We start from the raw sequence: 14,875 nt of genomic DNA, 5'->3' as shown, positions 1-14,875 counted from the left end.
TCCAGATGCAAGGAAGCAGTGAAGATGCCCTGGAAGCAAGAGGAAAAAATGAAAAGGTGTAATCAAGGACAAAATCTTGGGCTGTATTTGTTCCTTTGAAGATTCTTGCACTTGCCTCTGATTTTCCCAAAATGGAAACTATGATAATAGTATGCAATGAAAAAAAATAAATGTCAGAATATAGATTTGGGATATGCTTTCAGATTCACTCTAAAGCATTCAGAACTTAAGCTCTAAATTCTAAATTAATCCATATTTTCTTGTACTAAATTCTGTTCTTTGTAGGAGTACTCAGGATGCCCTTCTTAAAAAAAAAAAAAGCACATAAAAATGAATGTTTTTTAAAATTTTTTCAAACCAAAACAAAACAGGAGTTAATTCCAAAGAATATAACTATTTCCTATAAACATACAGATGCATTCATACAATCACTTTTTAAAAAATTCCCTTCTGACTAGCACTCATCATAAGAAAAAAATGGATTCTGACCTGCCTTCTGTTGCGGTCACAAAGTTTAGTAAGTGGAGTTATCCTTACATCAAGACAGGAGGAGAAATAAGCTTCTTTTCTCCTGAGCTCAAGAAAGAAAGAGTCTGGGAAGTGTTACCAGTGGTAAGTGTACATTTTTAGGATCCATCTAAGACCAGCAACTAAAAATCTAGTGGCAAAATGATTGCCAGCAGATAAAGTCCAGGGAACAGACACAGAAAGCTGATTTTGGCAGTACTGAAGACTTGAACTCTCAAACTTCATCTTTAGGGGATTTGGGAAAATGAATGATAAAAAATTGGATATTTTTAAGACTTACTTCTCACTGTCTCCTTTTTACAAACCTTTAACATCTCATCATAACTGAAAATATTCTTAATTCCCCATTTTTATTGTATTTTAACAACTTAATGGAAAATTTTGCTCAGGAACTAAAATCTCTTAAGAAAAATTCAGTCTAGAATTATTCCATGCTTGAAAAGATTTTAAAATATACAAGGCAGATTAATAAGGGGGTGTACAGCTCAGCCTCTGAGTTCAGACTGGGACCCAAGTGTGTATGGACAGTTCCTTCTTTGTGCCTGGTGGTGAACTTTATAGATGCTCCACATCTATAAATAATATAGTGATATTATAATGGTAGTATCTACTCTAATGGAATGATAGAAGGGTGAAATAAGATAATTAATGTAAAGCAGTTAGAATAATGTGTGGCAAATTTTAAAAATGAATATATTATCATTATGAAAAATTAACAAAAACTTCATATATTACTGGTATAAAGGCATTGCATTCAATTTGAGAGGGTGAAACCAACTGTTTGCATTGTCCACATATGTAATTATTTATGGATAGGCTTTGGTAGCTAAAGACAGAGAAACTTCAAAAAAGAACTTTAAATTTGGGAAGCATCTGAAACACCTCAAAATGTTTAAAACATTCACCTTACACTCATGAGGATGGTACTAAAAAAAAAGGAAAGAAAAGAACAAGTGTTGTAGAAGATACAGAGAAATGAGAACACTTGTGCACTGTTGGTGAGAGTGCAAAACGGCACAGCATCTGTGGAAAACAATATGGAGGCTCCCAAAAACATTATAAATAGAACTACCATATGATCGAGCTATCCTGCCTCTGGGCATTTTATCTAAAAAACTGAAAGCAGGATCTCAAAGAGATATTTGTACAACCATGCTTATTACAGCATAATTGGCAATAACCAAGAGGCAGAAATAACCTAAGGTCCACTGATGAATGAGTGGAAGAAGAAAATGTGGTATATAGATATAATGGAATATTATTCAGCTCCTAAACCACAACGGGACTTCCCTGGCAGTCCAGTGGTTAAGAATCCGCCTTCCAACGTAGGGGATGCAGGTTCAGTCCCTGGTCAGGGAGCTAAGATCCCACATGTGGGGATGTGGGTGGGGAGGGGAGACTACTAAGCCTGCACCACAACTACTGAGCCCATGTGCTCAGAGTTGCAAGCCCACAAGGAAATGCAAGGAAACATCCCTCATGCCTCAGTGAATATTCTGCACGCCGCATAAGACCCGACTGAGCCAAATAAATATTTTTTTAAAATAAATAAATAAAAATTTAAAAGGAAATCCTGATATACACGAAAGCATGGATAAATTGAGGGCAGTACGCTAAGTGAAACAGACCAGTCACAAAAAGAGAAATATTACATGATTCTGCCTATAGGGGGTACTAAAGTAGTTAAACCCATAGAAACAGAAAGTAAAATGGTAATCACCAGGGGTTGGGAGGAGGGAAAAATGGGGAGTTGCTACTTAATTGGTATAGAGTCTCATTTTTGCAAGATGAGATCATGTTGGCTATCTGTTGTACAATAAGGTGCATACAGTTAGGACTAAAGTAATGTATCCTTAAAAATGGTTAAGATGAAAAACTTTAAGTTTGATACGATGTTATGTACATCTTATATTATGCTTTTTACCATAAGAAAAAATAAATTAAAAATATATTGGAACATCATTTCTTTTAAATATAAACTTATATTTAGTTTTGGTAAACATCAGAATACTTTACCAGCATCCATTACCTAGTTTTAATTTCATGTAAAATTCTGAAATGGGATAAGAGGACACCAGTGACCAGGCTTTAACAAACACTGTTGAATCCTAACAACTTCAAGCAACTTCAAAGAGAAAACTAATTAATGCCCTGTGTATACTTTATCACTTCTAAGATGTTATCTAAGTTTATCAAGTAATATATCACAAAAGAGAACAACTGCCTTGGGCTTTACCAGTAAAGAAAAAAAAAACTCTGACCCATGCCACTGACCCTGTCATTCCTCACAACCTGCCTCACTGTTTCCAGAACCTGAATTCTCACAAGTAACAAATCATCAGATTCAAATCATACTGAGACACAGACTGCTGCAACTAAATACCAAAAAAGTGATGCACATTTGCATCAATAGGAATTTCAGACAACAGAACTCTCATCACCATTTTTTTGTTGCTGTTTTCTTTCCTACCATTAGGATGAACATTTTAATGTACCCTAAATGGATTTTCTCTGATAGCTCAGATGGTAAAGAATCTGCCTGCAATAAGGAAGATCTGGGTTTGATCCCTAGGTCAGAAAGAATCCCCTGAAGAAGAGAATGGCTACTCACTCTAGTATTCTTGTCTGGCAAATCCCATGGACAGAGAAGCTTGGGGTAGGGGGCCACAGTCTGTGGGGTCGCAAAGGGTCAGCCACAACTGAGCTACTAACACTGACTAGATTTAGGGCTTCCCCAGGGGTTCAGTAGTAAAGAATCTGCCTGCTAATACAAGCGACTCAGGTTCAAGCTCTGGGTTGGGAAGATCCCCTGGAGGAGGAAATGGCAACCCACTCCAGTATTCCTTACCTGGGAAACCCCATGGACAGAGGAGCCTGGCGGGCTCTAGTCCATGGAGTCGCAAGAGACTTGGATGTGACTTACCGATTAAACAACTGGATTTCAGTTCAGTTCAGTTCAGTCGCTCAGCCATGTCAGACTCTTTGCAACCCCATGAACCGCAGCACGCCAGGCCTCCCTGTCCATCACCAACTCCCGGAGTCCACCCAAACCCATGTCCATTGAGTCGGTGATGCCATCCAACCATCTCATCCTCTGTCGTCCCCTTCTCCTCCTGCCCTCAATCTTTACCAGCATCAGGGTCTAGTCAGAACCAATTCTGAATTTATGGGAAAAAGGGTCTTATCATGTAATTACTTTCATATATGTTAAAATGTGCATTTTGAAAAATATAAAGTACAATGTACCATTCCTATTGTTTGTCCTCAAGCATTTAATAGAATGCTCTGTAGATGAGGGCCAGTTGTTCTGTGAAGGAAACAGCCCTATTTGTCAGGGTTTGGTTCTGAGTAAGGGAAAACCTGGAGGAAAGAATGAAAGCTATGTTAAGACAGGTATTGATATCTTTGCTTGGGAGTTTATCTTGTCATCAAAGAACAGCCTCTAGCCTCCTCATCAAAACAGTCATCAGATAATACTAGACTTAAGTGCAAATCCAGTGATCTGCAAAGTATCAGCCACACCCCAAGGAGGCCCATCATAGATGCAAAAATCCACCTGGCTAACAAACAGGAAAGTAAGTGAGATTTTTTTTAAAGAATTAATTGGAACTGATCCATGAAGTCCTTTAGACTTCATGTAAACAACACAAACTTTCTTCTCACCAGTGACTTGCCAGGAAAACTGGTGTGGAGTGCTGGCAGAGGTAGTGGATTTGACCATGGTAGGCTGGGACAGGGCAGGATTGTTTGTTGATGTTTAGTTGCTGGTATCCAACTCTTTGCCACCCCATGGATTGCAGCCTGCCAGGTTCCTCTCTCCATGGGATTTTTCAGCCTAGAGTACTGGAGCGGGTTGCTATTTCCTTCTCCGGGGGATCTTCTTGCCCCAGGGATCAAACCCAGGTCTCCTGCATTGGCAGGTGAGTTCTTTACCACTGAGCCACCAAGGAAGCCCACGGGAAGAGAATTACTCACCAACAAATTCCCTGGAAGAAATGAGAGTGCACGTGCTTCCTCTCCCATAAGAAAGTAACTGAGTCAGGGACAGGTAAAAATAGATGGCACAGGTGGATCAGGACACTAGAACCACAGAGGGTACCGGGGTCACGCCAGCTCCACCCACATTCGGCACCAAGGAGCTCCTCTCCTTCCTGGCTGCTATTATTACTTCTGAGGACACTAGCTCAGGTGAACCAGGGGAAATGGATTTTATTCTGAGTACAGAGGGTTTTATTCAGGAAAATCAAGTTTACAAAAATTCAAAAGAGAGAGAGAGCACAGCCTCTTAAGTGCACATGTAAAGATAATCCAGAATAACATTCTTATTTTTCTTATTCTATCATGAAGGCCATATCACAGTAGAATCAATGAAGAATATATTAATATTACAGATATATTAGCAATTTAAAATATGAAAATAAAGTAAGTTTAAAAAGTTACTAACAAGTCTGTACTTTTATTCATCATAACTGTTGCACTTTTTTTAACTGTTGCACTTTTAAGATTAGTGATGTTACTACTACAAAGTGTCTTTTTTAATAAATAAAAATAAACATAATGTAATTTACCAGAGGGTCATAAAATACATGCTGTAACTTCTTCTCAATCACCATGAAATAACATAGACAGTAAAAGAGGGGTCATTCATTTTGCAGATATACTGCTTTGGAAAGTGAATTTTGTCAGCGTAAATTGACTGATTATCCAATCTCACTAATCTGACAGTGAACTACAGTTGGACTTTTCAGCATGGCATTAAAAAGTTTCATTGCAAACTCTTTTTCTCCTTGAATGCCACCGGCACTAACTCCTTATGTGAGATGGGTTCTTATCTACTGTCACCCAACTGGAAAATACACCCTTTCAGGAGGTTAAAATAATATGTTGATTTTAAATGACTTCCAAAATACAGTAACGTAATGCAATGTGCTTAATAAACATGTAAATGACACCAGAGATGCTGGTGCTGCAAATGTGAGCTCCTAACATCTGAAAGACAAAAAAACAGTGAGGCTCATTACATTTTCTTCTCTTTTCCTTTCCCTGATCAAAGACCAACTATGCAATTTATTCTCTGAAAATAAACAGTCTTATTTTATACAACCAAGATCCAACTTTTTGTCAATTACTCTAAATGCTACTTTATTTTCATTTACATTGATTCTGTTTTCTGACTAGCTGGCTGAATATACATGTATATGTCATTGGGAGCGGTGAAAAGAGGCTAGAAAATTCTGATTCCTGGAAAAAAAAAATTCTGAAAACTGAAATAAAAGACTAAAAAGATCATGGTAGAGACCTTGATTTCAATTTAAATAAATAACATGCAAGCAGAAGTCCTCTGAAATGAAAATTCTGGTAGTCAATGTTGCCCACAAGGAAGATGAAATGAGGGCGTTTACCTGAACTATGGCCAGCTTTCAAATCTAGCCCTAGGTCTGTTTTTGTGTGACTCCAAGCTCAGATTGGTTTTTATATTCTTAAACAGCTTAAAAAGTAAAACAAAGCAAAACCTGAATAAGTGACAGGGAAAGTATACATGACCTATACAAACTCTAAGATATTTACTATCTGTTTTATTATCTGGTCCTTTATAGAAGAATTTTGTTGCCCTTAGCTCTTCAACAACCTCAGAAGTGATGACAATTTAGGCCAATTCCTTAAAGTCAGAACAACCCATGAAAAAAGAATCACCACTCACTTATCCCGAGAAGTGGGCCCACTAAGGCAAAACTGAGGCAGAGTAAACTATAAATTGTGCTGTTTCCTAAAACATCTATTCACGTAACATTCTTTACCCATGGAGAAAGTCTTTGATACTGAATTTTACTATTAAAAACACTGAAGCTAACAATTAAAATAACAGGAGAAAGATTACTTCTCATTCTTCTCATTGATAACTTGGCCACATTCATGCATTTCAAAAAATCAGACAACACTGGCATCAAAGGCAAGGAAAAGTGGGAAAAGGCAATTAAACATAACAAGAGCAAGCTCTGAGCTAAAGCAAATTGAGGTTTAGAAAATATTTCTTTTGAAAATATTACCTCCATATTTAACAGTGCAAACAAACTAATAATCACTGAGGTTCATCAGGATGGTTTAGATATTTCTATATTATTTTAGATTTTAATTTTAAAACATTCTAGTTTTAAAGCTGCCATTTACAAACTGAGGAAATTCTTTTCTCTAAATGCTGTTTGAATTAAAGAGATAATACCTGATTTTTTCCATGGGAAGGTTCATATGATATACAGACACTCAATTTGTAAGTGATTTCCTCCAGTGCTGCAAATACTCTATTCTAAGACTAAAATAGCACAGGAAGGCAAAGAAAATGCTACCTCCAGGAAAGAGCCTCTAGAACTAGGCAGCCGGCTTCAGGAAGGAGTCAGCAACTCAGGATGGAAAAGAAGAGCATTTGCATAGGCTGTGCCCAGACACCTTTAGCAGATGCCTTGCAGGCAAATTCCTCCTCTTTAAAGCCCTGTGTTTAAGGTGGGATTTAAGGCTCTTATCTGTGCCCCCTTTAGACTCAGACTAGGAGGGCCCCCACCTGAAGGCTCCAGGCTTTAGAAAGCATCAAGGTGGGAGCCCTTCCACAGCCAAAGAAGATAACCATTCCCAGATCCACCCCTTGTATACTTGTATACCTAGGACTCCCTAATTCCTGGGATAAACCTCCACAAGGCCCATTCCAGGGCCTGCGTGAACCTCTCCCCTGGGTCCCTCCTCTGGAAGGTCCTCTTGGCCTGGACCTCAGTGCTGGTGTGCACATTACACAGCCTGTGCATAATCAAGGTGTTAGGAAGGGGAGGGTGGGCCTCGGACACAGGGGCAGGGGTATGCTGAAGTACCACACAGGATGCGAGGCAGGGGTGAAAGGAGAGAAATGGACCTGCTGCAGGAAATGCTGGCTCTCCTTCTACAGCTTCTTCATGATACAAAACACCTGAATCTAAAAGTTAAAAATGCCAAGCTGGCCTCTCAGGCCATTATAAAGGCATATTTGCTAGATAGGAGAACAGAACATATTTGACTTGGTGGTGGTGGTTTAGTTGCTTCAAGTCGTGTCCAACTCTTGTGACCCTGTGGACTGTAGCCCCCCAGGCTCCTCTGTCCATGGGATTTCCCAGGCAAGAATATTGGAGTGGGTTGCCATTTCCTTCTCCAGGGGATCTTCCTGACTCAGGGATGCAGGTGGTCTCCTGCATTGCAGGTGGATTCTTTACTGACTGAGCCACAAAGGAAACCCCTTACCAGTTTATTATCTTGATTTATAAACATTTAAATATTTACATACACAGTATATGGGTGCCCAGTGTACTCCCATCTCAGAGCCCATGAATATCTACAGTGGACTTGGTTCTCGTGCCAGTCACTCCTATATCTCACGCTGCGAAGATATTGTTTTTTTTAATTTCCTAAATCTCACAGTTAAAGCTTAACTGGGATATTTTAAGTTACAAGACTCAGGCTCCCTTTCTGATTTACCTAGCTACCTATCCTAGGAAAAAAAAAAACTGATCACCATAAAATTATATAAACCAATCAAATTTCCAATCGGCCCACCAAAATGCCTCCTAGTCTGAAACAGTGCTATTTTGAGGAATGGTTACAGGAAGAGAGGGTTTATTATCAGAACAAAAGGGTGGGGAGCTGGGAGCTGGGAAGGTTGCAGGTCCTTCTAGTTTACCACCAAAGACACCTCTTTGTCCTAGAGTATTTGACTGCCCAGTGCTTTAGTATCCTAGTCACACTGTCAATATCAACCAAAGTCAATCATTTATTGAGCACTTACTATGGGTCAAGCACTTTGACAGTCTCTCATTTAGCCCTTACCACCCGTGAAAGGGAGGCACAGAGAAGTTACCGCCTCTCAGCAGGTAAGTGGTTAAAACTTGAACCTGGTTTTACATGAATTCAAAACCCATTTGAGAATGAGTATCTTTAAAAAAAATTATCCCCTACTTTTTAAATATAAAATTTATTTTTAAAAGGGTGGATGTCATATTTCTAGCACAAGAATAAATGGTTGAAAATGGTTATATTAACCATATATCTAGTAAACATAATATATAACATATGTAATATATTTTTTATACAGAAATAAAATCTTCTGGGGATTAGTGTTTTATAAATTAAATAACGAAATATATATTGAGTTTTGGGGATCTAAAGATATTTTCCATCTCTTATCTCCTTAACAAGAGTCCAGGGAAAACTCTGAATGATCCAAAAAAAAAAAAAAAAAACCCACAAATACACAAAAATTTTCACTCATTTATGCATCGAGGCCAAAGGTAGAATTAGAAAATAATCAGCAAAATGATATCACACACAATAATGAATAAGCTTAGAAAATTACAATGAAATCACTGCTGCCATTGTAATGCTGTGTGATAAAAGAACTGTCAAAAGCCTCTAAAAAGTTTTTTATTCAACAGAAAAGAAAAAAGATAAAACCAACTAAAACCTTCCAAAACTTTTGACTTTTACCTAAGTGCTGACCTAATTCAATAGTTTTCCAATGATAACTTGAAAATAGCCAATAAATAAAATATGCCTTTCTGGTGGAAAATATGCCTTTCTGGTTGACTTTCACTGAAATCTATGATTAATTGCCTCTCACAACCAGAATAACCACATTCAGCTTTGACAAGAACAAGTCTCATTACTTTTCTCAAGATGTGCTCCAGATATTTGTTCTTTTGGCTCTAAATTTAAGCATGTTGCTCAACTCTTAAAATGTATTACATATTGGATAACCAATCTTAAATTATTGTAACAAGAAATAAAAGTTCTAAAGTGGCAATATTCCCTGTGACTATGGCTTTGAATATATATGTCCCTTAGTCAAATCAATGAGAGCATGCTGAACCAGGAAGCCACACTTACATAATGCCTTGCCTGTATGGGTTGTGGGATTCCAGAAAGACTTGTTCTTAAGGAAAGTTGCATAATCATGTCTTATTCTCCAGGAGAGCTTCAAGGGAGGGAAAGGCAGAGACTATACTATCTGTCAAGGATAGTTTGGCTGCAATACTGCCTCAAGGCATGAGAATGGATGTTATGGTCCTTTCCACATCAGAATGAGCATCTGTGATGATGCAACAGATACGGGCCACTTTCAACATCTTCCTAGTTACATCACTATCACTCGTTGGCTGCAGAAAGGAGGGGCTGTTCCAATCTCCCTTACAATTACCACCCTAATTATTACATTACACTTTCACAATTTAATCCCTTTATTTGCCTCACTGCCTTTTTGGGGCTAAGTAAGCACCACGGCATGACGCCCGCTGATGTAGCTAGCAGGATAGCAGGGTAGCTGGAGTGCCTCCCAGCTGCCAGCTACAAGCACAGCCAGGTGGGCAAGTCCAGAGTCTAATCTGGACAGTGACATGTCTGTCTCCTGCTCAAAATCCTTGGAAGTTGCTCTTTCCAATATGGAGGAGAACTGAGCACTAACACATCAATGCCAAGAACCACCCTGTGCTTCGCCCTGGGAAGTTTTTGGTAGCATTTCAGCATCTAAGGAAGAAGCAGCAACAGAATTCCAATTGCTCTATTCCAGGGATCTCTGGTAAGTAACTACTGCATGGCTATTAATAGCTCAGCAACAGAATTTCTTTCTTTTTTTTTAAACAACTGTCAGGAAGTATTTGCACATAGTGAGTGGTCCTATCTTTAGGACAACATACTGGAAAACATACTGAGGACTAAGTTGTTTAATCCTGCCCCCCAACCAAAAACTTTGGTATTCCCTCAAGTCTGGAGACATTTATAGGAGGAATTTACCTTAATCCACAAACCTCTGGGAACCAAGCTTTCAAAAAACGTGGCTAAACTGAAACTCAAACCAATACACTGCCAGGCCCACAGTAGATTCTGAGTCAATATTTGTTGACTCCGAGTCAATAGTTAGATCCCGAATTGTGTAAATGGAGTTAACAAAATCAGATCACTAACAGTTTAAATTGGAGATGCTCTGTAGCATCTGTATTCTAATACTGTGGGGCAATGGCTGCTAAGAATCCCCAAATTTGAGGTGTTTTCCTTCTCAAGTTGTGCAATCTAGTAAGTAGGCTGAGGTGGCACTACTGGTGAAGAATCCACCTGCCAATGTAGGAGACATAAAAGAGGCAGGTTCAATCACTGGATCAGGAAGATCTCCTGCAAGAGGAAAAGGCACCCAACTCCAGTATTCTTGCCAGGAGAATCCCATGGACAGAAAAGCCTGTCAGGCTACAGTTCATAGCATTGAAAAGAGTCAGACATGACTCAACATCTGAGCACAGCACACAAGTAGGCTGAAGGGCCTCCCTGGTGGCTCAGTGGTAAAGAACTCGCCTGCCAATGTTGGAGATGCAGGTTTGCTTCCTGGGTCAGGAAAATCCCCTGGAGAAGGAAATGGCAACCCACACCAGTCTTCTTGCCTGGGAAAGGACAGAAGAGCCTGGCGAGCTATAGTCCATGGGGTTGCAAAAGAGTCAGACACTACTTACCGACTAAGCAACAACAGCAAGAAGGCTGAAGAAATACGTTCAAATGCCCCAAAGTGAGAGGAAGCTTTGCATACAGACCATAATTGTCTTTACTTACTCACTTTACATGTGATTTTCTATTTCATTTTATCCAGAAGCATTCTTTGAGGTAGGTCTTAATGCCTTCAGTTTATAGATGAGAATAAAGGAAATAAAGATCCAGTGGATGAAGGATTTTTGTAAGAAAATGCTAATAAAATATGGCAATGATGATCCATTAAATATGAAGATACAGCTAGGAAAATATTTAGGTAATTCATACGTACTCACACTAACTTGGCTTGTGTTCTTCAGGTAAATCTATGAAAGGCTATGAAAAGATGAGGCTGAAAGATCCACTCTATTACATAAGTTACAATTTCTCGAACAATTGCGCACTTTAACTCTTTAACTGTGTATTCATCAGCCATACATCAAGGAAACAATCATGTAATGGACAACACAAAAGCAAGTGGGAGATGGAACCACCTGTCCCACTAAGGACACTCACTATAGTCTTCAATGCACCTGGGTGAGACTTGCTCTTAAAAGAAAGGGTAGAAGATAACTCTCTGTGCCCATAAAGGGCTTCAGAATCACCTTTTGTTGGAACATTTAGAAGGATTAGAGTTTAACAAACATCATCTCTTTTGCGCTTTAAAAACCAGGAAGCATGTCACATAGTTATTAAACTGATTCTAGTTATGTCCAACAAGGGACCAGTAGATGACAAAGGAGAGTTGCCAGCGTTAAATCAGCAGCAACATGGTAACAGAGCTGTGGTTCCCCAACTCTGAGCATCAGAGTCACCTGGAGGGCTTGGCAAAGCACAAATTGCTGGGTCCACAATTTGGGAGGTAATCTGGGATGCAGGATGGGAATAATCTGCCTTCCTAACAAATTCCCCAGTGATGCTGATACTCCTGAATCAGAGCTCACACTTTGAGAAACACTGTTATAGAACACAGCACAGTACAGTGCAGTGGTTCGTATCCTCAGTTTTATCTGAAGCGTTAACTAGCCACTTGTCCTGGCTGCACCCAAGGACAATTAATTCTGAATTCGAGGGTATGAGCCCAGATATCAATATTTTTTTTACATTTCCAGGTGACTCCAGTGAGCCCACAAGGTTGAGAACCACTGATACTTGAGAAGACACACTTGTATCCATAACTGATTAAGAAGATAACATTTTGGGTTGGGTTTGGTTTTGGCCACACCACAAGGCTTGTGGGCTCTTGGTTTCCCCACCAGGGATTGAACCTGGGCCCTCAGCAGTGAAAGCACAGACGCCTTAACCATTGGACCACCAGGGAATCCCCAGAAGATACATTTTGTAAATCACTGAGCAGAATAGAATCACTGATGTGCTAGAGGTCCTCAATAAACAAAGATTATTTCCTTCCTCTATTTTCTTGAAAGTGTATCACAAAGGATACAGATAGGAGAAATGTAATTTTCTGTAAGGATATATATCTATAGCTTTGAAAAGGAGTTGAGTTTTGTACTTGTGGATTCCTAGTTTAAAGGTCACAAACAAATTTCAACCATAGTTTCTACATTTTTTTGTGGGAAATAATACTGCCATTTGTAAATCTGGAGATCTATAAAGTTTTGGTATGTCGTATATGTTGGAGGCATATTTTATAATTTGGTAGAGTTTGGTAGTTTTTTATATAGATTCATTAAAAAGGTGAGGAAAGTGTGTCTAACCACAGGAAAAGAAGGAAGGCCATAGAAAATTAAATTTGTCTCAAGAGGTGATTCTCAAAGTGTAGTCCCTGGTCCAGAAATAGCAGCAGCATCTGAAAATCTGTTAGAAATATAAATTCTCACACTCCTACCCAAGACAGAGCTAATGAATCAGAAGCTCTGGAAGTGGGTGATCTGCATTTTCACAAGACCTCCAGGTGAGTGTGATGCATACTCTAGTTTGAAAATCACTGGTCTGAAATATTTATTATTTTAGCTCTAAGAAGAACAGAAGAGGTAAAAACACAATTAATCCAGAGCATAGATAGGGCTTCCCTGGTGGCTCAGCAGTAAAGAATTTGCCTCCAAGGCAGATTTGCCTGCAATGCCTGTGATATGGGTTCGATCCCTACGAAATGGCAATTCACTCCAGTATTCTTGCCTGGGAAATCCCATGGGTAGATGGGGTTGCAAGCATTGGACACAACTCTGTGACTAAACTACCACCACCACCATCCTGTACACATCAGTTCAGTTGCTATCTAGACCCCCACTGCTCTAATAATAGCTATGCTCTTTTAAACTCCACCCAAAGCTTATTATCATTCCATCCCTGGAGCTTGATAGTAAAGGTGGAATTGATAGGGAGAAAATGGAGGGGCGGAGTCTATTCTACAATCCTCCTCTATCAATTTTAATCTATTTTTATTTTGAATGCAAGATAGAATTAAGATGGCAAAACTATATCAACTAGGACAAGAACCAGGAAAATCAACTAACCAACCATCATATGAGCAGGAGGAGGGTGGGTATTGATCGCCAGGGCAACCCTCACTCACCTTGAATTGTCCTCTTGAAGAATGCCTTGCAGGCTTCACAGGATGCTACCCCATAGTGGTACCCAGACGCAATGTCGCCACACACTAAACACAGTCTCTTGGGCATCGAATTGAGCATGTATTCACACTTGGTCTGGGGATCTTCAACAATGGTGCTGGAGCAGTCATCATACAGTTTCCGGACAGGCCCACTACCTCCTAGGATAGGAGCAGAAGGGTAGAGAGGCGGCGAGTCAAGTCCGTTCTGATGGCCATTCATGGTTGAACTGTAGCTCCCGCTGGCGTCTGAAGAGCCACCTGGGCTGTGGTGGTTGACGCTGTCCGTCAGGGAGGCCGGGCTGGAGGGTTCCGTCTTGATGAAGGACGAACAGCTGGAATCAATGTGTCGATCTTTGTTTGACATTCTGCAGAGAAGCCTGAGGTGGAGGGAGATACAAACAGAAGGAGAAAGAGAAGGAGAGAGTGTCAAATACGGAGACCAAAAGAGGTAGAAACAAAGAGAAGGTGAAAAAAGAAGAGGAAATGGAAGGGAAGATTGAAGGAAGAAAAAAAAAAAAAGGCAAGAATTCGTATGTTAAAGACTTGGCTCCTTGAGAGTGCTGCCTTAGAGCTGGGGACTACACATCATTCGCTAGTCAATATCTCTTGTTCTACAACAAGGTAATCAGCATAAGGGCGTGACAGGGTTACATCAAAGTGCCCAGACAGACCATAAACAAAAGCTCTAAGGGATCCATTTCCTTTCATTTTAATACCTTTCTCTTGGAAAAGCACTGTCAATATCTAAATCAACTCTCTAGATTCTAAATTTATCCACGGAAGAAGAGTTATTTGTAAGGTCTGTATCATTTCTAAAATTACATTTATCCTCCCTCTACTTTTCTCTTCCATTTTCGATGTTGCAATCATTGTATTACGAGCAGAACCCAACTTTTATTGTCAAGACCGAACAGATGATTCCTCAGCTCTGTAATTACTGTTTGTCAGCATGCTTCCATAAGCATAACGGTGTCTTTTATTGATCTAAGACACATAGGGAATATATCCTCACTCACTTTGCCTCTTTATTTAAATTGCTCTATTTCCTAGACATTTAGCGATATAGAAAGATTTCAAGGATAAAATTCTCGCCAATATTTAAGGATTATTTCTGCGAGCCCACAAAACAGGGAAATGATTACCGGCATCGATTAATAAATATGTACATGTGTTTACGAGTGTATGTGTTTGCGTGTGTGATCTACCACCGTCAACGACAAGAATCACTAAAAGCCATTTGAGCCTTCACTC

The 14,875-nt window shown here is 39.5% G+C and overlaps 1 protein-coding gene across 15 annotated transcripts in view; it reads right to left on the bottom strand.

Moving 5' to 3' along the window:
- Positions 1-14,875, bottom strand: part of ESRRG (estrogen related receptor gamma) — a 682,819-nt gene that overhangs the window by 179,233 nt on the left and 488,711 nt on the right. For all 15 annotated transcript variants that reach the window (XM_081484976.1, XM_081484983.1, XM_081484982.1 and 12 more), the window contains one exon: positions 13,586-14,001. In XM_081484976.1, the coding sequence (XP_081341102.1) occupies positions 13,586-13,988 (403 nt within the window). In that variant the 5' untranslated portion in view covers positions 13,989-14,001. The remainder of the gene's footprint in view (positions 1-13,585; positions 14,002-14,875) is intronic.

The sequence above is a fragment of the Giraffa tippelskirchi genome, chromosome 5 (genome assembly GCF_054371585.1).
Source record: "Giraffa tippelskirchi isolate mGirTip1 chromosome 5, T2T-mGirTip1v1.2.pri, whole genome shotgun sequence".
NCBI classification, from domain to species: domain Eukaryota; kingdom Metazoa; phylum Chordata; class Mammalia; order Artiodactyla; family Giraffidae; genus Giraffa; species Giraffa tippelskirchi.
The sequence above is the reverse complement of the archived record's forward strand: the minus strand, read 5'-3'. Positions and strand labels throughout refer to the sequence as shown.